At 38.9% G+C, this 23405-nt stretch overlaps 1 protein-coding gene across 4 annotated transcripts in view; it reads left to right on the top strand.

The window, feature by feature from the left end:
• The window catches only part of LOC149177672 (alpha/beta-Hydrolases superfamily protein), a 112155-nt gene extending 90755 nt beyond the window's left edge, over window positions 1–21400 (top strand). For 2 of the 4 annotated variants that reach the window (XM_089420182.1, XM_089420180.1), the window contains exon 8: window positions 21088–21400. In XM_089420182.1, the coding sequence (XP_089276308.1) occupies window positions 21088–21231 (144 nt within the window). In that variant the 3' untranslated portion in view covers window positions 21232–21400. The remainder of the gene's footprint in view (window positions 1–21087) is intronic. The other 2 variants (XM_089420181.1, XM_089420183.1) reach the window with 2 other exon arrangements.
• The last annotated feature ends 2005 nt before the right edge of the window (window positions 21401–23405 follow it).

Genomic DNA, 23405 nt, shown 5'->3' with positions numbered 1-23405 from the left:
CCAGTGGACAATTTTCATTTCAATATTCACATAGATGACAAGAATTGACACATGTACCCACTCCAACATGATTGCCAACCTTAAAATGTACCACATAGATGCCAACTTCTTTCACAATTCACACAATTCATGCCCTGGCACCAATGGATACTTTGAATAACCATGTTTACTCTGAGTCTGTGCAACATGACGAAGTCCACAATTAGTTATCTTTAATAAGATACCGTCAAGGTCTGGGACTCCAGAATAATATTAGCAGGGAGGACCTTGATTTCGCCGGGGAAACCTATGATGACAAACACTTCTTCAATCTTCAAAAGTGGCATATAAAGATCAATAGGGTGGCCCCTTGAAGCGTTGTGAATAATGAACAACATCAATCAGTGTATTGCGAAGAACATCACACCACCGAGTCTGTAAAGTATGAAAAGTAATAAATATAAATTTGATTTAAAGGCTCGCATGAGTAGTTTGGTTGTTTTGAACCTTTTCTACCATGGTAATGAGCTCTAGAAATTCTTTTCTAGGATCTGTCCTTTTTTGGCTCCCTTTTAATGCTGCCAATAATCCCACAATGTGTGCAAAGTGCCAAATCATCCTTTCTTTGGGACCATGAACAAGTTTTCAAACACTAGGACATATCTCGCATGTATTTTTTACAAGCACACTAAGTTACCAGGATTCAAATATGGATGTGGATGCAGATGCAGATACAGATACGGATGCCAGATTTTTGAAAAGCAAGGATCTGCATATGGTGTGGAAATGGCATATATGTGTGTGTGTGTCAAATCAGGGAAAGGACTACAATATTCGTGGCTACTAGCTTAACCTTTACTGATACAATTTGAAAACCCTGACATGCAGCTCATATATATATATATATCAGGGAAAAGGCTACAATATTCATACCCACTAGCTTAACCTCGAGTAATACAATTTGAAGACCCTGACATGTAGCTGGATCATTATGTGTACGCAAAACCTGGCCATCTGAAATGACCCATTAATAGTACATAAAAGGGTAGACTTATACTCTTGCAAGATGCTGTGAAGTCTTGGGCCATTATAATATAAACATAAAACTTAAATTTTGTAAACACATATAAATTTGTAATATTTAATTTATACTTTAATATATAAATAATAATACAGGCAATATAAATATAAAACTTCAGGTATAAGTTTATAAGGTTTTACACACTTTTTAATAACTAACTAACTAACTAACTATATATATATATATATATATTATCTTTTAATATCATAAATTTATGTAGTATGTATTGTTGAAATGTGTAACTAGGTTCGGTCTTCATTATATCTTATGTATTTGATGAAAAAGAGAAAGAAAAAAATATTATTATTATTTTTATACCATGGGTTTCATGCTCTAGGTCAATTTGTTTTAGGTCAAAGCAACCATTGTGTGCTTCTAGTGTTTGTCATAGAGTCAAGAAGCAAAAGAGTCATTGTCATATGTGATAGACCCCATTGGACATCATGTCTCATGTCAAAAGAATCTATTTTGAGTCAAATTGTGTCAAAGTGTCCCTCGAAGACCAAGTCGGCCTGCAAGAGAACAAGTTAGCCTCATGAGGGTAATTTGACCTCCTTAAAAGCCTATATATTAGAAGCAATCAAACTCATTTGAAGGACATCATCCAAGAAAGTTCGATCACTAAAAGAAGAAGAACAAGAAAGAGGAGCGAAGGACAAGACAAGGACTAGAAGACAACAAAATTTAAAGTTTTTGGGTCAATCTCTCTCACATGTGCGAAGAGGAAGCTATGGTTTCTGCAGCTACATAGGACGAAATTTCAGATCTCCAAGGAAGGTCAAAATCCGTAATCAAAAGACAAGACATATCATCTATTTGTTCAAGAAAGAAGAAGCAAGCCAAGCGAAGGAGTAAGGAGGCCTAAAATAACCTATCTATCCCACACGTGCAAAGTTGCAGTTGCTGCAGAAGGGCCGAAAAGTTGTAGACCTACAGTAAAGGCTGAAATTGTTGCTGGGGGTCGAAGTTGCAGAAAGTTGCTGGGGTCGAAGTTGCTGAAAATTTGTTGCTCATCTACAAGGACGGTTGACTTGGTCTTGGAGGCGTCTCACTCTTGAGTCCAAAGGTCTTGGAATTCATCATTTGAAGATTCTATAAGAAGAGGAGAATTACTTGTGGGTTTTCCTCTCTAGGAGAGGTTTTGGCCCTGACTAGTAGCCTATATATTGCGTCCATTTGTTCTATCGATCTTCATGTTTTGGTAGCTATTTGATGATAAGAACAATCTAATAATCAAGAGAAGAAGAAGCTAATTACAAATACTACAAGTTAAAGTAAAGAACATCACTATTAGTTATCAAAGTAAAGAGAAATCACCTTAATCTAGATGCCCTAGATTTCTCTACATGGTATACGAGCTATGGTGACAAGGAAAGGCAACCTTGAAGATCATTCAATTGAAAAGGGATACATAAGGGCCAAATATAAGAGAGCATCAAGGAGAACTAGTAATTTCTATCATCTTGAGGAAGAACTTCTGGAAGAAATGTAGAAGACCTCAAGGACATTACATCCATCTCAAAAGTAAGAATCTTGAAGCATCTTGGGAAGTCTCCCACAGTCCATATCATCATCCAAAGGAAACAAGAAGAACACTTCATCATTATCAAAGGAATCAAAGCGATCTCCCTCATTTTGAAGAGAAGAATCTTTGTCATTTTTAAGAAGGACGATCATACCTCCTTATAAAGCTCACAAGTTGACATCATCATCAAGGAAGCATCTAGTGGAAGACATCATCATCAAGAAGGTATCTTCATTTATCAATAAGTAATTTATATTTATGTCTCAACCTACAAATCAAATGACTACTTTCTGCAAGGAGAACAATAAACTTGTTGGGACATCAAACTACCTTGCATGGAAGAGGAGAATAGATTTGATTCTCACAAAAATAAAGCTTTTGAGTATGTCAAGGGCTCCATCATAAAGCCTCCTCAAGAACAATCTCAAGCATCATCAAAATATATGACAGGAGATATAAGGGCTCAAAGGATCCTCATTGAATCTATCAAGGATTCTCTCATTTCCTTTGGATCAAAATTGAAGACATCGAATGAGATCTATGACAAGTTGGTAGAGTTGTACTTTGTAAGTACAGTTGGGGAATAATATCTTTAAGAATTGAATTATACAAAATGAAAGTATCAAAGGAAGAAGGGGTAGCTTCATATCACATGAAGGCATCTCAAATTAGAGATCAACTACAGTAGCTAGGAGAAATAATGTCAAATCCAGAGATGACCATTTGTGCATTCAATGCACTACCAGATCAAGCATCTATGGAAAGAAGGAAGCTACACCATTCAATGATCTATGGGCATTATGTAAGATTGAAGAAACCAGATTAAAAGCAAAGAATGATGTTCGATCAAATGAGCAAACACAAGCATTTGTAGCGATGACAAGGAAGAAATGAAAGTTTGGAAAATTCAAGCCTCAAAAGAAATTTCAAAAGAAAATTGACATGTCTAAGATTTAGTGTTATGAATGCAATGAATATTGGCACTTCAAAAGAAATTATCCTAAACTCAGGAAGGGAAACAAGAAAAGGAAAGAAAGAAGTGAAGCCCATGTGTTCGAAGAAGTAGAAGAATCGGAAGAGAAGAAAACAAAGAAGGAAGAAGTGAAAGACCTCTATTATTAAAGGTCTCTCATACATTGAGTTATTTTTCAGGACAACAGGGAGCATTACAGATGCATTATAGTAGTAACTGAGATGGCAACATATTAGAAGCATGAAAGGTTAGTAGAAACAACATTTGCATGGTTGAAGCAAGTCATCTAACAAGCTAGGAAGATAAGAGATCATCACACCTCATCATCACTAGAAAGAAAGCATTTGTAGAACAAGGATCATCAAGGATCCTCCATTAGAATCTTTGTTGGAAAGGTTCACCTCTACTTGGAAGAAGCAAGTGTTACATAGATAGTCTACATTCCACCTTGTGTGGGATCCACAATTTGGAAGGATGAAGGTAAGATGACAAAAATGTGCAACATGATAATTTTGTTGAAGTACTTCTCCATCTTTAAGCAAGGAAAAGAAAGATGCTAAAGGAAGTCTAGATGGCAATATGTAGGAAGAAGCGTGCATACATCTAGTAGTTTTTTTAATAGATAGGTAAAGTCGTGTCATCACTTAGTTGTAGATAGAATGGTTGGAATGCTCTATCTCATGAGCATGATTGAAGAAGAAGGAACTCTTCCTTATGAAGGACACATAAAGGCATAAAACAATATGCCTTGAACTCTTCTACATTATGACATGATAAAATTAACATCATATGACCTCATTAAGAATATGAGGTGGCAAGCATCAATTGTTCCTATGCAAGAGGATATATGTATAGAAATCCTGAGAAAGCAGTATATATAGAAGTTGAAAGCAAAGTTCATGAAGACGTGTCTACAACTACATAAATAGCATGGATAATCAACATCTGATATTAAAAAGACTAGCTATGACATCTCCATAAATAAGTTATGAAGACCTCTTGTAGAATATAAGGAGATGGGCCATAAGGTTTCTAATAAGAAGGAACTATGTATAGAAATGATGAAGAAAGGAGTATGTGAAGAAGTTATGAAGACCCTGATGAGTACGATGAAGAAGGATAACCTCAGTAATGGAAGCCTTGGAGATGGTTTCGTAAAGAAAAGATATTGATGTTGTAGAAGCAAATGTCATGATGAAGGGCCATCATGAAGAGCTAATTCTATTTTTGATGTTCATTTTTGATTTTTGAAAGCATTTGGTTGGATTGGAACAGGGCTACTGACAAAAGGTTGTAGAAATTCACCTACAACTAGGAAACATAAATTTGATAGAGGATTCTGAGAAGAACATGACTTAGACGAGGTAGCATTATGAAGGATAGCCAGATGATGACAAATAAGATCACTTTTCAATGATACCACCATCCCTCCTATCAATGGATTTGAATACTTATTATGTTTCAAATCTCTGACTATGGCAAGAACAAAAGTATTCAGCCCTCTATGTACTAGGGGATTGATCCCTATTCTTATACATCCCATGTGTAGATATTTGGTTCCCAATTGCTTGGCTTCATTCTGAAGTTTTTTAGTATCAAGCAGAGAAATTGTTTGTACAGAATCAGAGTTTTCTTGTATTTGAATAACACTCTCTTTGATAGGTATTCTAGTTACAACTTTAAGATGGAACATAGACAGATCATCATATACTTTTGTAGAGGAGATACTAGGCAAACACCACTTAGGTGAAGGTTGACTCTCTAAATATTCAAGTTCTGCAGAATTTATAACCCTTTTAGATGATGATGCAAACATATCTCTTGAAGTTTTTTAGTATCAAGCAGAGAAATTGTTTGTACAGAATCAGAGTTTTCTTGTATTTGAATAACACTCTCTTTGATAGATATTCTAGTTACAACTTTAAGATGGAACATAGACAGATCATCATATACTTTTGTAGAGGAGATACTAGGCAAACACCACTTAGGTGAAGGTTGACTCTCTAAATATTCAAGTTCTGCAGAATTTATAACCCTTTTAGATGATGATGCAAACATATCTCTTAATGGGTTTTCTTCAACTTGTTCTTCAGCTTCAAGCTCTCTGAAAGAGACTGATCTTCTAGAACTATCCATTTTATAGACTTATAGATTTTGAGTACTAACTACAATGAACCAGACATTAATGGCTTTGATACCAATTTGCTGCAGGGGCTTCAGACATGAACCTTACTCTTGTTGAGTCTTTTCTCTATGACCAATACACGAACCTTTACACAAACTCATACACGAAGCTCTGGACTTTCACGCTCTAGCGCCCTTCACATGGCCTCCTACCTTTTTGGACTGGTGCTCCTTAGACCTCGGCGAACCTCAAGTGAACCTCTTGTCTCACAGATACTACCTCAACAAACAATATAACATAGGCGGAAAATAGGAAAGTACTTAGATAAAAGTTCAACTCAGAAATGGATACTCATATTATTTATGAAGATTTTTCTTACAATTTTTTCAGAGAGAGAGATGCTATAACTCTTTACCAGAGATAGAATGCTTAAGCTTTTATCAGATGTTGCGACTTGACAAGCAAGACGCTATCTGAAAGCTTCCTGGCCTTTTACAGACTCTGTCTCAGAACCTTAGTCTCCAAAACACACTTGACATACTTAAATCCTAAGAATCTGGCCACTTTAGGTTTTCACCAGAGCTCTCACTCTGATGCGCAGGCTTCTCAGATACGGACTCTAAGGAGGAAAAAGTAAGAACTTCCTTCTCAGACTCAAAAACTAAAAACCCAAAACTCACACTTTGCTCCAAATGCCTTCAATGAGCCTAGCTCTCTCCTTATATAGGAGATAGAGGAGACCAACATCTGACACTAACAGACAGATTGAGTACCCTCGTCCATCAGTCATTGAGATGTGGGTCAAATCCCACCAAAAGTCGGAGAAGTGCTCCAAGTCTCATGACTGGAAAGGATCTTCGTACAAGTAAACATAGTGGATGATTTGAACAAACCCCACAAAAAATTTACATTGTTTGCTACTTTAAATTGTAGAAGATAAAATATTTTCATAGTGGAGACTTTTAAATAGTAAAGCCCACAAGAAAGAGGCTTTTTTAGGACAAGCCCACGAGAACCTTTATTAGTCTCCCAAGGGTGTGGTCCCTGGAAATCTTATCTTGGAATATCTACATGAGTCCCAAGCCTTTGTATATATTCTTCGTACAATCATTGGCTTTCTTAGAACAATTTGGTGTTTTATCTTGGTCATGACTAACCATTCATGGTGTCTTTTCATAAAGTAACCAAGAATTTGACTGTCTGGGTAATTATTTAAATCCCCAATAGTTTTACAAGGAGTGTGCCAACACTCAGTTAAGAACCCACAATCATTACATTCTATTTGGAAATATTTTTGGAAGAAGAGAGGGTCCATAGCTGTTTTATTAATACCAAAATCAGCCCACCATTGTTGAAACCATTCACACTGTCTCTGTTTTTGTGTAGTCCATGTAACCCCAAATTTTACTCTGGTGTAATGAGTTTCATCTTTCCCATCTACATTCATAATGTCCCACCATAGTTTTTTGTAGTCTGAGAAATTATAAATAGTATCTGGAAAGAGAATGGTTGGATCACCTTGTGGCCACATTCCAGACATATCATACCATCTTGGCCATCTGGTTTGATTAATAGCAAAAAACTTATTGAAGACTCTTTTTTTACTGCTTCCTTTTGTCCAGATTACATTGATATCCCAAAAATCCTTGCTTAGAGATTCTTCGGCCAAATAAGCATCTAACATACTCCGTTGATACACCATGTCATGTATCCACTTGCTACCTTTGGGGTAGATTTTTCTTTCTGGTACTAGATGCTATATGTCTGAGTGAGATTGTAGGTTTGCATCTAGTATCTTTGTATTTCTTAGCTGCCATGTAGATTTCCACCTTGTACAGTATTCTTCCTAGTTTTGTGTTTTAGGAATGCTTCTTAGAATTTCCGTATGCTCGGAAAGATCCCATTTTGTTACTATCAACATGATATTATCTTTCTGATTGAAGTATTCTCTACTCAAAAAGTCAGGTAAACAATTCTTTTCTCCTTTAATGTGTTCGTCTTCAAAGTAGAAATTTGCAAATACAGCCTGCCATCTTGCAAACTTAGCTTCTCCGGGTTTCTTTATGTCTTTGTCGAGGACCTTTTTGAGTGCAGAGGCATCAGTGCTTAAAAGAAACTTTTTATGGATTAGGTGGACATCAAATTTGTCAATGCAGTTCCATGCTGCTTTGACTTCCTTTTCTATAGTAGAGTAGTTCTTCTCAGATGGGTTCCAGGTTCCTGAAACGAACTAGACAACTTGTTCCTCTCCTTCTTTTGATTTAGAATTCCTCCCCACCCTATGTCGCTGGCGTCTGTTTCAACAATTTTGAAAGAATCTTCATCAACAATATGAAGAATCAAGAGAGTTTTTACCTTATTTTTGATTCTTTTGATGGCTTTTGTATGTGCCTAGGACCATGGTTGTGGATGTTTTTGTAACCTCTGGTTAAGTAATATTTTATCTTTGGCACAATCCTTATAAAAACTGCTCACATAGTTAAAACATCCCAAAAATCTCTGCAGCTGGGTTTTGTCAGTGATAATATCTGGAAATTTATCAGCAAATTCTAGAGCATGCTTTTGCAGAGTAATCTGCCCATCCTTGATTGTGTGGCCGAAGAATTTGATGTTTGTCTGAAAATGTTTAATCTTTTTCTTGCTGAGAACCAATCCATTATTTTTGACCAGTTGCACAAATTTCTGAACATGCTCAAAGTGGTCATGGACATTTTTAGAGAATATAAGCACATCATCAATATATACCAATAACAAATCAAAATATGGTTTAAAAATCGTGTCCATGACCTTTTGGAATTTGGAAGGAGCATGCTTTAGCCCAAAAGGCATCACATTCCATTCATAGTGTCCTGTTGGGACACTGAAAGCCGTTTTAAATTTATCAGATTCTCGAATTGCCACTTGCCAAAAACCTGATTTCATATCAAATTTGGAAAATACTTTAGCCCTTGCAATCCTTGCTAGGAGATTCCCTTTATGGGGAATAGGGTAAGTATCATCTGAAAGAACAATGTTTAAAGGTCTGTAGTTTATGACTAATCTTGGAACTCCCCTTAACTGTTCTGAATGCTTATTGACATAAAAGCCATAGCAGTTCCAAGGACTGTTGGATTCTCTGATTAGTCTTCTTTCTAACAGGCTTGCTATTTCCTTTTGACAGAGATCTCTGTATTCCTTGTTCATGGGAATTGCTCTGCTCTTGCAAGGTTTTCCTTCATATTCTTCCTTATATGGTAATTCCACACAATGTTGTTTCCTATGCCAGAAGGCATTTGGTTCTTCGACACATCATTCTTTTTCTATCTGTGATCTCAAGCTTGAGATCCTTTGCTTGATTATAGGAGTCTGAAGATAGTCTCCTATTTTCATGGTAGTCTTTAGCTCTTTGAGCTCTTCTAGTTTATTTTTGGCTTTCTCAATTTGCTACATTACCTGTACCATAGTGGATACCCTCGGAGTAGAAATAAAAGGTAGCTTGATTGTTTGCAACTTACCATTTGAGCTTGGTACAGATATAAAGTAGCCAACCTTTCCATTTTTCAGTCTGGCTGATCCATGTGGCTCTACAGTGGCCAAAAATACATTTCCTAAGATGCAATCAATAGGAATGTTAGCAACAACAAATTTTAGTTTTATACAATGTTCTTTGAAGCAGATAGAAGCCTGAGGAACTTCATACAATAAATCTTTGTTCCCTAACCCAATTACCTATCTGAAGGACTTTACCCAGTATTTTGCAGGTATTATCTTTGAATTTAGTATATTGACATCTGCTCCTGAGTCAATAAGTGTCTTTAGGGAAAAAATTTCACCATTTATATAGATATCCAACATAACATGATGTTGTTGATATTGGATGGTCATGACTCTCATATTTCTGAAATCCATAAAGTCATCCCTTTTTCCTTCAAAGATTTCAACATTTGGGTTGGTAGAATATTCATCATTTTCTTCTTCAGGTGCCTTTCCTTTTTCTAGCTCAGAGATCTTTGTTTTTAGGGAGGCAATTTCTTTCTTAAGATGATGAATTTCTTGGCTGACTTCTCCCAATGTTAAGGATCTAGCCTTAGATTGTTGTTGGCTTCTTTGGAAGGCTCTTGTATTTCTTTCAAAAGAGGCATCAATGAATAATGCCTTGGGTACAGTTTTTGAAAAACTGCTTCCCTGGTTTTTGTGCCCGGTACTCAGAAAAGTCTCAAGTAACTCTTCTTTCAGTTCCCCTTCTTCTAATGTTTTGATTTGAGCAATTAACTTTGTCTCCGCATCATCTATGGTCTGTGCCATGAGAACCTTTTCTTTTGGTTTAGAGACAAAGTCTTCATCAAAAGAGCTTTCTGATTTAGTGCTTGATCCACATTGGTAGTTTTCTGAGTTAGTACAATTGCATTCATTCATGTGCATATTCAATTCTTCGTCAGAGGATTCAAAAGAGGCATCAATGAATAATGCCTTGGGTTCAGTTTTTGAAAAACTGCTTCCCTGGTTTTTGTGCCCGGTACTCAGAAAAGTCTCAAGTAACTCTTCTTTCAGTTCCCCTTCTTCTAATGTTTTGATTTGAGCAATTAACTTTGTCTCCGCATCATCTATGGTCTGTGCCATGAGAACCTTTTCTTTTGGTTTAGAGACAAAGTCTTCATCAAAAGAGCTTTCTGATTTAGTGCTTGATCCACATTGGTAGTTTTCTGAGTTAGTACAATTGCATTCATTCATGTGCATATTCAATTCTTCGTCAGAGGATTCTGAGGAAGAATATTTAGAGGATTCTGAAGTTGAACATATTTGTTGTTGTTGTATTTGTTCTCTATGTGAGAGGCTGGGGCAATTTTCAGACTTGTGGTTTTTAGAACCACATTTGTAACACATGATTGACACCATGCTTTCTATTTTTACTGCTTTTTTCTTCTTTGCTGCTTCGAAAGATTTCTTCCCTCTGTTTTTCTTAGATTCATCTGCCAAGGGGCAGCGATTTGAAGTGTGTCCTAGTTGGCCACAGAGCCAACAAGTCAGTTTATTCCACTGATCCTTTTTCTGTGTTTGTAGATGAATATCCTTAGGTTCATAATAGTGTGTCTTCGGACATACTTATAGTATCCTTTCCTGGTTCCTTTTCTTTTCTTTTGTGGATATTCTCTGTACCCTTGTCTTCTTACTTTCTTGGCCTTCTTTTTGGCTTTTCTTCTTCTTACTATGGGGTCATCTATAGATAGGCCATATTTACTACAAATGGATTTACTATCTGGTAGTTTTGACAATTTTTGCAGTGATTTATTTACTTTCATGCTCGTGCATAATCCTACCAGAACTCTGGTTATGATACTGTATATTTCTCCCCAAGTAAAGGATTCAAAAGGCATTTGAAAAACATCTTGCCGTCTGAGATAATCAACAAATTTTGAAGGCAGAGCTGCCAAGTAGACTTGTTTCCATAAGATGTTTTTACTATCTTTGACCTCATATATTCTTTGAATCCAGTTCCTATGAAAGTCTTCATATTGGGACATTTCATTGCATTTAATGTTCATGAGAATTATTTCATGCTTATTTGCAATTTCAAGTTCTCCTCCACACCAATGTTCTAGAATGAATGAGGTTAATACCCCAATCATGTTGCTTTGTGGGTCACCATCAACATTATGGATGATATCTCCCCCTTCATCCTTCAAGATTTCGTTTTCCATTTTTATTACCAATGTTGGTGATGACTCTGTTTCCCACCATCTTAATAAGGTTCCAGTAAAACACTGAATGATAGATTTACAAGCTTCTATTTCATTCTTCCCTTTAAGGCACATAAGCTTATATTCAGTAAACATTAGGTCTATCATTTGCCTTATCTGAGCAATACTCAGATTGTCAATATTCCACTCTGGTGTGATTCAGGATGGAAACTGTGCTTCAAGGAGTTTCCCTTTTCCACTGAGATTTGGTTGTAGGGTACCTTGTATACAGATGGGAAACACCAAATTATGAGCCTCTCCAAAGCCTGAGTCATCCATTCAAGATTCGGGCTAGCCATCTCTTCGTCTTCTTCGTACTCTTCGTCTTCTAAGTCCTTTTCCTCTCCTTCGGATTCTGATGGTTCCCGATCTGAGTTTGTCGGTTTGTCTCCACCTCCACCTCCTCCGTTGCCTTCCCCTCCGTCTCCTATACTGGAGTTCGATCCCAAGTTCACAAGAGTGCCTTCTTCGTCTTGTGGGAAGATTGGAGGTTCCTCTCCGTCTTCAATAGCTTCTTCTAGACTTTCAATTGTGGCAAGGACTGCTTCTTCCATCGATGATACAACAACTCCTGTGGGAGTGGCTTTTGGCTTCCTAGATGTGTGTGGAAGATGCTGTATGCCTGGGATTAGTCCGACTGCTTTCGCGAACTAGCGAGTGATGGGACAGACAGAGTGAAGGTGTTGATATGAAATCTCGTGTTCAATTCTGGGAGGTGAGGAGTAACCAACTGCAGAGTCGCGTGTAGGTGAGAGGGAGTGCGAGTTACTGCCTTGACCAAATGGTTGATGAATGAGTGTGAGGGGAATTTTAGCCATGTACAACTGGCTGCCCTCCTTCTAGCGCTAGAAATGTTGATGGTGCTGGATCTGCCAACATTCAGGGGATCACCCCGGTATGAAGTCCCAACTAGACCTCACACCGTTTGGTGTGGGAGTCCCATCCAGTATTATTACCCGGTTGCCATTGTCTTAAGGATTTGCCTCAACCCCTGCTTGTCAGCACAGGAGAGTGGTCTGCTTTGCCTTCAAGAAGTGAGGTTCGCGTGCCTGGTGAGTGCTAGTGTACTCGTGTCAATGGTTCTTTCACTATAAAGGGAGAGAGGGTGAAAGTGAGTCCCAAGTTGGATGGGATGCAGTCCCAACTCGGCTAGGAACACACAACACAACAAGACATGCACAACTTCCGGAGTAGTCCAGACGAATGCAGCAGTCACAACATACAAGGTAAGATAACACGTACAACACTCAACAAATTAGTCCGAACGAGTGCAACAGTTGTTATAGAAAGCTTCATGTGAAAGGTTTGTTTGATGTCCGGGAGAGTAGTCTATACGGGCGAAGCAATGTTAACAGCATATACAACACATTTCCATTAATAGATTATGCATTACAACAAGTGAAATAGTTCATATGTAGAACACAGGTTAAAGCAACATGCATTACAAGTGTTAAAGATTAGTCTTACAACAGATACAATACATGTGTGAAAACGTGCTGCCCTGTTAGCGGGCTTGCAAATTAAGCAAAAGTTTCAAGACACATCGTTATACCATAGATCATTAACCCCAAGTGCGGGGCGTTGGAGCCACTACTTACTCCTCAAAGAAAAGATTACAGATTGTCTTGGCTATGTGGGAGAAGCTGAGGTGAAAAGTCCTTTGCATGTACAAATGAGGGGGTATTTATAGCCAAGGGTGAAACTGACCCTTGTGGCTGTTCAACTACCCTTTTGACCGTTTGACTTCCATGACTTTTCGACTTACACGACTCTTTGTTCAACAAGTGGGTCTCTTGGACTTCCACGTTACATCACATTGATTGACAACATAGCCCATAGTAGAGATGTGGGCGACATGACTCATGACATGACTCGACATGACAGTGCTGGTACATTCGTGCTGTTGCTGAAGTGCATGTTGAGCTTCAGTGCTGCTGGGTGATGGGTGTCTTCATGGTGTATCACAGCTTCACCTTCGCATGGCGAAGTGCACGGTCTTCGATGGTCCTTGGTTCACTTGATGAAGCTTTAGCATGTTTTTCCTTGCTTGCATGTTGGAAGGCTTGACAGGCTCATCTGTTCGCGAAGGTGCATGTTCGTCGCGTTAGTCCGTTTCGCATGCATCGTTCATTCGTCCGTTGGTGAACCTATCCTTCTACATGTGCTCCCTTCGTTCATCCCATTCGTCGTCTTGCCATGTTTGTCGATGTACCTATACCTGCAATCACTCATGACGAGACGACATCAAATCCAAAACCTCCTAGTCTACCATAACACATGATCATTTCGGATGCAGGTGACTGGGAGAGGTAGTAAGGTTGTGAAGCGGGATGATGGCTCCGGCTACTGCTGATGAAAACTGCGCAAGAGTCACTGAGTGATGGAGACTGGCAATCTGAGTTGACAGTGACTGTCTGCGAGGTTTGGCTCGGCTAGGAGGCAAAATTGCGCAAATTTTGGGAGGGACGCTATGGGCTGCAGGAAGGAAAGGTAGGTAGGTTCTGCGCAGTTTTCGGAACGAGCGGGTAGTAGGGGCTGGAAGGCAAAAATTGCGCAATTTTATGGACGAACAGGTTGCGCTGTGAGGAGGGTTAGCAAGCAGGGATTGCGCAGTTTTTGGGAGGAACTACCCAGGAGACTGGCAGCCAAAACTGCATAATTCCCAGAGGGAACTGGGATTTCGCTGCTGGGGTCACTGGCAACCAAAACTGCGCAATTCCGAGAGGGAACTGGTAGTTGGCTGCTCAGTCACTGGCAACAGAAACTGCGTAATTCCTGGAGGGAACTGGTAGTCTGCTGCTGGTGGGGAAATTGCACTGAAGCTGGGAAGACGGCCTACTGATCATCTATGCGCAATTTCTGAGTTGAGCAGTCTGCTGGACGACAGAAGGCCTGCTCATTAAAACTGCACAATTTCTTGGATGAGCATCCAGTCGATTGTCTAGATGACTGACTGGGAAAACTGCGCAATTTTCTGAAGGAGACAGGGACGGGCACTTGGTGTCTGTCCGACTTGTCTGCGCAATTTCCTCAATCAGTTGAGCGAGTGAGGTCAGTGGCCTCTACACAATTTTTGAAGGGAGTCAGTCTTGGGGTGACTGTCGGGTCCAACTGTTCAGGTGGTCAGCATGGAAGTTGATTTGATTGCTTGCGGGCAACGCAGCTTGAAAACACTAGCTTCGTGTTTTTGCGCTATTTTGGTTGACAGTCGATCGAGTCGAAAGTGGGGTCATGGTTCGGCTGTCAGAGGGGAGTCTGGTTGTGAGAACTTCAGCAAAAATGACTAAGTGTGTGAACGATTGAAAGAAGCATAGGTGATCATACGAACAGACGCTCACATGACTCAATGATGAAATGACCCAAACCATCCAGACACACATGTTCAACATGACTGACCGACGGTGTGAGCGACAAGTGCGACACTCGTGATTAATCGCTCATTGATCGAGACGATGCTTGCGTGGCAATGAATGTGACTCCGTGTGAGTGTGATAGATGCTTTCATAGCGAACACAACAAGCACATACGAACCGAAGAATTTGAGCATAACCAAAACATGGTCGCAAACATAACTTAGACACCAGCATGCAGAAACTTGAATGAAATGAACGAGCAAGGCAGATGCAAATCCTCATACGAGTTCACGGAGTGAACCCGAGTGTGTGCAGTCCTCAAGTGAAACTCTCAAGGGAGGCTCCGAAGTTGGTGCAAGCCAAAATTTTGGAGGGTGGTTGTAGCCGCTACAACAGACCCCTTTGGGCATCTTGTATTATGTAAAAGAAATTTATTTGAGTCATAAAAGACCCTCCAAGACAAGTCAACCTTGCTGCAACAAGTCGACCTACATGAAAGATCAAGTCGGCCTCATGGAGGCAATTCGTACCCCTGGAAAGCCTATATATAAGAGGCATTCAACCTCATTTGGAGCACACATTCAAGATATACGAAGAAGCAGTACAATAAGTTCGATCTTAAAAAGAAGAAGTCCTAAGGCAAGCGAAGTTCAAGAGGGAAGCAAGAGTCAAAGTTTTTGGGTCTCTCTCTCTCTCTCTCTCTCATGTGCAACGAAAATTTGAAACTACTAGGTCAAAGTTGCTTGGGTCAAAATTGCTGAGATCAAAGTTGCTAGAGAAATTGTTGGGATCGAAGTTGCTAGAAGGTCGAAGTTTGATGCTATAAGTTGTGTAAGGAAAGCTCTTCAAGAAGGAAGGTTGACTTGGGTTTTTGTCAAGGGTCATAGGTCTTGGAATTCGTCATCTGTGTTAGTTTTTGTACCATCGGTTGTGTTCTAGCCACAAAATTTGGTGGAGAGGCTAGAATACATGTATTCTCCAAAACCCAGAAATCGTTTATGAATAGTCCACATAGAGACGACTTAATTAAAATGCATAATTTTTTTTTAATGGTTCGTAAGTCTAAACTTAGGGAAACTGATTAATTAAAGGGTATTAATAAAGTCATGGTGAGAATCTTCTAGAAGAAGACATGGATCAAGTTCTAGTTAATCTTAGCCTTTGATTATGTTTTAATCTTGGCCGATGATGTCTCAACGAGAGACTATAAGAAGAAATTCGATGGGGGTTGGAGAACACACTTGAGACACCGGGAATTCGATTTTGTTGGGAAATCGATCTCCAGAGTAGCAACATTCAGTTGTCGAAGGTGATTCAGTGAGATCGAAGAAGTGAGAGAGGGGCAGGGATAGTAAGGCTGGAGGGAGATTTTCCAGTCTGGTGAAATGCATAGAAGAGAGGCAGTGAGTGCCACAGAGAGGCAACACAGTGCTTCAAAGGGGAATCCGTATTTTGCTGGGGAGAAGCAGTGATTCAGTGTTAGAAGCTAGAGTGGGAGCCCGGAGGCTAGGAGAATCGATCTTCCAGATAGCAGCTAATCAATTAGTGAGAGAGACGTTGGTCCGAGTTGTGAGACGCAACAACTACGTAGGCAGAGAGAAACTCATCTTGAGCCAAGGTCGGTGTCAGATTGCCAAGTGTGAGTGAGATGTTTTCTCACTAGACTTTTTGTCAGTCATTTCTCTGCTTGGATTTCTAGATTTGAGCATCCATAGTTTTGTACTAAGATTTACTACTACATAATAATAAAACCCTCAACTGTTGCCCCGATTTTCCCAAGTTTGGTTTTTCCAGGGATATTGGTTCAAAAATAACTATGTACTTGTGTGTGTGCATCTATTATTCCAACGTTGTTTTTCTTCCACAATATTGTATTTATGAAGGTTGCAGTGTATTAGTTTCGATATTTACCGTAGGATGTAGTAAATAATTTGTTCAGTTCATTTAACAAATAGGAGAAACTTAGTCAGTTGCTGTAGTAGGATTCCGGATTTCGGAATTCTCACATGGTATTGGAGCACAGATTGTAAGCCGTAGAGTTCAATAGCATAAGGGAAGAGAAATTTCGAATCTCCGCAGAGGCAACAATTCGAAACCCTCAGAGTCAGCGTAGTTCTTAGCCAAGAGGGTCGATATTTGAGGAAAAATTTATTTCTCTGAGAGAGTAGACATTGAATAAATTTTCCAGATCAAATATTACCAGAGGCAGAGGGAGAAACAGTATTTTCCTTGCAAAGAAGATCTTCACCTAGGACGCAATTATTTTACAGCAGTTTGCTAGTGCAAAATAGTATCGGGATGAAGGAAGAGAACACACTGAGGGAATTCTTTCCTCAGGGAGCTTCTAGCCCAGAAGTTCGATTTTTCCTAGCAAAGGAGCAGTAGTTGTGAGCAGATTTGCCCACTCCAGCAAGGATTGCGTAGAGGCAATCAACAGCTGCGCAAAGGAGAAGAGGAGGAATTCGACTTTCTTCAGAGATGGCATCAACAGGGTTGAGAGATCAGGATCGATTGGAGGGAGCCTCCAACTATGTGATCTGGAAGGCAAGAATTTCCTGTCTTCTAGATGAATACAATCTCAAAACTTACATTGATAGTGTGGTAGTTGTACCCGCAGATGCAGATCCGCTAAAGGCCTACAAGAAGGAGATGGAGAAAGCAAAGACGTTGATTCTCGATTGGGTTCGAGATCACGTGGTGTCTCACATAGCTGGCAAAGATACTGCCTAACAGATGTGGGAGGCACTTGCTATGCTATACGAGGGATCTTCCGAGCAACGAAAGATGTATCTTGAGGAGAAGTTGAGATGCACAAGGATGCAGAAAGGGGAGTGCATAGACCCCTTCCTCACTAGGCTTCAGGATATTCGAGACCAGCTGTCTGCAGTAGGGTCAGCGCCCCAGCCTACAAAATTGGTGCGGTTAGCTCTAAACAACATTTCCGAAGAATGGCAGGTCTTCGTCCAGAGTATTCTGGGCAGAGAAAAGTTGCCAGATTGGGATCGAATGTGGGCTGATCTGCAACAGGAGGAGATGAGGTGAGATTTGGTGAAGAGCACCATCAATGGCACTAGCAGCAGTAGTGGGATGAAGCAAGTGAAGGAAGAAGAGAATGTGGCCCTCGCATCAAAGGGGCAACAAGAGTAGCGCAGGAGGAAGAAGGACATTTCCAAGGTCAAATGCTTTAGATGTGGTGAGCTTGGCCACTACAACACTCAATGTCCTCTCAGAATGAAGGACAAGGAGGAGAAGCAGTATCAACAGGTTGCATCCACAAAGATTGACAGGCTGTCCTCCAGATTGGAGGAAGAGTTTGCCATGATCACCGATATACCTCTAGGAGTGAGGTGGGGTGATTTCGTTTTGTAGACCCAGAGAGCTATAGGATGGGCAGGATTCTTGAGGTGGTACACCTCATGAATCAATACCTTACTATGGGAGCCCATAGCATGCAGTAGCAAGATGGGTCAGTGGCAGATGGTGCAATCAGATGTCAGAGTGACAAATGTAGTGGCTAATAGCGGTCAAATACTGGGCAGTGTGGTGCAGAGTTGGTAGCAGTGTAGTTGTCACAGAGCAGAGTCAACAACAACATAGAGGCTTTAGTGACAACGCAGAGTCTAGCAGCAGTCAGGACTCAGGTGACAGATGCATCATACCGATCACAGTTGATTCAGTATTTTGGATGTTTTTCAGTTGTAGTAGCATTGACAATAGATGGAGAGGGAGTTGCAGTGCAGATGCAGTAGCTGGCAGTAGTTCAACAGCAACACAAATGCAACTCATATCAGAGTTGAATAGTAGTGATGGGTAGAGCAACTAGACATCAATAATGTGATAGGAGATAGTGTAGAGACAGGGTTTTGCTTCAGTGGGTTGCAATACTAGAACACATTCCTCGCTAAGAGGGAGTGTTAGTTTTTGTAGCATCGGTTGTGTTCTAGCCATGAAATTTGGTGGAGAGGCTAGAATACATGTATTCTCAAAACCTAGAAATTGTTTATGGAAATTCCACTTAGAGACGCTATAATTAAAATAATTAATCTTTTTTTAATGATTTCTAAGTCTAAACTCAAGAAAACGGATTAATTAAAGGGTATTAATTAAGTCATGGTGAGAATCTTCTAGAAGAAGACATGGATCGAGTTCTAGTTAATCTTAGCCATTGATTATGTTTTAATCTTGGCTGTTGATGTCTCAATAAGAGATTATAAGAAGAAATTCAATGGGGGTTGGAGAACACACTTGAGACACCGGGAATTCAATTTTGTTGGGAAATCGATCTCTAGAGTAGCAACATTTAGCTATCGAAGGTGATTCAGTGAGATCGAAGCAGTGAGAGAGGGGCAGGGATAGTAAGGCTGGAGGGAGATTTTCCAATCCGTTGAAGTGCATCGCAGAGAGGCAGTGAGTGCCACATAGAGGCAGAGCAGAGTAGAGAGGCAACACAGTGCTTCAAAGGGGAATCCGTATTTTGTTGGGGAGAAGCAGTGATTCAGTGCTAAAAGCTGGAGTGGGAGCCCAGAGGCCAGGAGAATCGATCTTCCAGACAACAATTGATCAGTTAGCGAGAGAGATGCTGGTTCGAGTTGTGAGATGTAGCATTGCATAAGTTAACACAGGGACTGCGTAGAGGCAGCAGAGAGCAACTCATGTTGAGCCAAGGTCAGTGTCGGATCGCTAGTGGGAGTGAGATTTTTCTCACTAGACTTTTTGTCAGTCATTTCTTTGTATGGATTGCTAGATTTGAGCATCCATAGTTTTGTACTAAGATTTACTACTGCATAATAATAAAACCCTCAACTACTGCACTGATTTTCCCAAGTTGGGTTTTTCCGGGGACATGGTCCAAAAATAACTGTGTACTTGTGTGTGTGTGCATCTATTCTTCCACCATTATTTTTCTTCCGTAGTATTGTATTTATGAAGGCTGCAGTGTATTAGTTTCGATATTTACCGTAGGATGCAGTAAATAATTTTATCAGTTCATTTAACAAATAGAAGAAACTTAATTAGTTGCTCTAGTAGGATTCTGGATTTCGGAATTCTCATATTCTAAACATTCTATAAGAAGAGAATAATTCTTGTGGGTTTTCCTCTCAAGAGGAGAGGTTTTGGCTCTGGCTAGCAGCCTACATTTTGTGTCCTCTTGTCTCATTGTTTTTCATTGTTTGGTAGCTGTTTGATGATAGAGAACACAATAATAATCAAGTGAATGAAGAAGTTAATAACAAATACGTCAAGCTAAGTAAAAGAACATCACAAGAAGTTATCAAAGTAAGAGAAATCACCTAATCTAGCTGCCCCTAGATTTCTCAACATCTATTAGACTCTACATGGATGGTGTAACTTTAACTCTTTAATTGAGCACACACGGACATGCTGAACTAAAGGCCATTTCAATGTCTGAGATTAAGTCCTGGAAATGTGGTCACTATTATTTGGAAGTCATTGAAATAGTAGATACGTTGAGCTAAAATGTGGAAATAGATTAGAAAGTTCAAACGTCTGATATGGTGTTTCATGAAAAAATGCCATTTGCAAGTTTCCTAATTATTGCTATAAAATCTTGAGTTTAGCAAATACAAAACCATCATCAAATGGAAAGAAATAAAGTTTAAGAAACAAAAAGCTACACAAGGAAACAGAATGATATTGCTATTACAAATGGGCACCCAGTATCTCAATCATGTGACTTAGTTAACAAGACTGGGGTCCTCTTACTAAATTAGAGATACGTTGTAGTGAAGAAAGTTGATTTACAGTAAATAAGCTGGTATGTGGTAGGCTTCTACCAAAGAGACACGTCTTGGACCTGTAGGGAATCATTCATACTCTTAAATAATAACATATGAACCTGTTAGTTATTAAACGTCTAAATCTCATGTTTTTTTCACCAATTTGATTAGTCATGCACAACCAGTATGGAAAGTGTTTCCATTAGGTTACTATATCTGAAGGCCATTGAAAATCACTTGCTGCTGCATAGAAAATTAGCCTTTAGGTTCTGCTGGAATGTAGGATTGGAATTTGGCAAAAGTAGCCTGGTAGCCACACCTATGAAATCATTGCCAAGCCCTTTATAATCACTTACCTACAGTGATGAATGTCTAGATTTCATCAAATATAATGATTTTTATTTCAAATTTCAATCTCTTGTGCTTGGAAATGATAATTTTTTATGCAGATGGGATACTGGTTGGTTTTGATGCTGTCTCCTTAATGTATTTTCTATTGGAATTCTCATATCACTTCACCAAGTTTCACAATAATGGACTGCATCAGAATATTCTATTGCTGCTACATGGAAAACATAAGTTTAATTTTGTTGCAGGATGTTCAGGGTTTGAACGAGACAGCAGAATTCTATAATGTGTCTCCAGTTATAGTGGAAGGAGTTGCACATGATATAATGCTGGATATATCGTGGGAGAAAGGATCGGGGGCAATCTTATCATGGTTAGAGTTGACACGCTAGAAAAGATTCAGCATTCACTCTTAGTACTTCTCCATGAAAGGAGAAAGATAATGCATGCGATTAGAGGTCATCCTATCTTATTGATATGCAACTAAAATAAATGACATTGTTTTCTTATGAAATTGATGCTCGTGTCTTGTCATTCTAATCCAATTTTTAAATTTTTGTACGAGGTTTTAGATGTGTGATCTTTCCCTCATTTATAGCACCGAAGCTTTTTCTTGGTCAACATAGAATTGTACTCTTAGTTGAGTAGATGCTTATGGAGCAGCTATCATATTTATTTTCTATATCCATGGATGGGAAATTCTGTGAGGAAATAAAGAAAACTAGAATTGATATTATCATCCATATCTGACTAAAAAGCAGTCTATGGGACTAGTACACCTACAATATCCCAGGGAAGTGCCTGAAGCATCTTTGTATTAAAGAAAAATATAGAAATCAACGTGGCAAAATACAAGTTTAATAATGGAGGTTTTATGAAGCAAAGAATAATTGTATAAGTTATCCAATTTCATTGTGTATGATAAATTCTCTTATAACCTACTCCTAAGATACTCCTTTGAAGCCACGTTCATTTAGTATTTGGTACCACCTGTAGTTTAATGGGTCGAGTAGATGAGTAGTTGCGTGATATTGTCGTTGGGTGACATTCAACCTAGTTTTGACTATGACCACCATCGAGTTTGGAAAATATGGAAATAGACCTTGCAACATACATTCACCACTATCAAAGGCTTTGCCAATTGATCACATGCTTCTACTGTTGATAATATCAGCGATATATCAGCGATATTCGAAAATATCGCGATATTTTCGGCAAAACGATATATCGCCGAGAAAATATCGCGATATTTTCTGTTTTGAAAATATAGGCAAATATCGGCAAAATATCGCGATATTTTGAAAATATCGGCTATATTTAAAAATTTGAATTTTTTTTTTTTATGCTTGCCGATATTTGCCGATATTTTGCCGATATTTTAGCCGATATTGCCGATAAGATATTTTCTGGACCGTCGCCGATATTTTGCCGATACCGATATTTTCAACACTGCTTCTATCTGCCTACCCAGAATTCTTAATTGGAGATTTATGGTCATGGAAGCATCTTGTACAATAATCCTTGAGGGAGCTGAGTAATTCGTAATAAGTGGGATGTATAATCTTATTATATGAGGATGATCTCTTATTAGTGTAAACAATGAGTGATGTGTTGCTGTATATAACTCCAGTCTGTGTAGTGTCCTATTTTTGTTAGCACAGTTTTGTGACCCTATTGAGGGTGATCTTGAAAAGATTACATATGGCAGACTTATATGTTATGGATTTGGAACGGTCACTTGATTGGAGAATACTGATATATATATATATATACATATTACATACATGGTTATGTATCCTCTTATGTGTGGTTACGTGATTAATTATGCATGTCAGATCTACGTTGGTATATGTTTCATTTTGTTTTATATCTAGCTTAAGACATATGAACGCGAGCTACTATGTGGAATAGTTAACTGACCATAATCTTGCTGATGATCTATGGTTTACATTATTATGCATGCTTAACCTTGTATGTAGCACGATTCGGTAGAAAACTTAGTTACTTGCCAAGAGGGATGCTCAAAGAATGAATGAATGTGGAGGTCATGTATACATTTGGGTTAAATGCAATTGAATTAATTCAGTATGAAATTGATACTTTTAATCTATGAGGTTATGATGTGTGCAGATCTGGAGAAACAAGACCTTGCCAACAGATCATTGGATGTGTATGAGCTCACAATCAGTGCTTTGAGGGAAATATTAGGGCATGGAGTCCTAACTTTTTGAAAGATCAAGGTGTGGAGTCTTGGTTCTTTGGAATAGATTAAGGTGTGGAGTCTTGATTCTAGGATGTGGAGTCCTAAGTACAGGGCAAGGGCGCGAAGTCCTAATGAGTCGGTAAAAGTGCACAATAAAGGTGTGGAATTCCTATTCTCTGACTGAGAAACATCACTCAAGGGCATTAATATAAATTAACCTATGAGTTGAATTAAATTCAATTTACCCATTTTAAAGGGGCATTTAAAATAAATAACGTTTTAATACAAATTTTAATTACCTAGCTTTGGAAAATAAGTAATTAGAAATATCCATATTAATTATTTATTTTTGAAAAATAAATA

Source organism: Pinus tabuliformis, chromosome 4_1 (genome assembly GCF_031772625.1).
Source record: "Pinus tabuliformis cultivar Carrire ecotype Pingquan chromosome 4_1, CPIR1, whole genome shotgun sequence".
In the NCBI taxonomy this organism is placed as follows: Eukaryota; Viridiplantae; Streptophyta; class Pinopsida; order Pinales; family Pinaceae; genus Pinus; species Pinus tabuliformis.
This window is presented reverse-complemented; position numbering and strand designations above follow the sequence as displayed.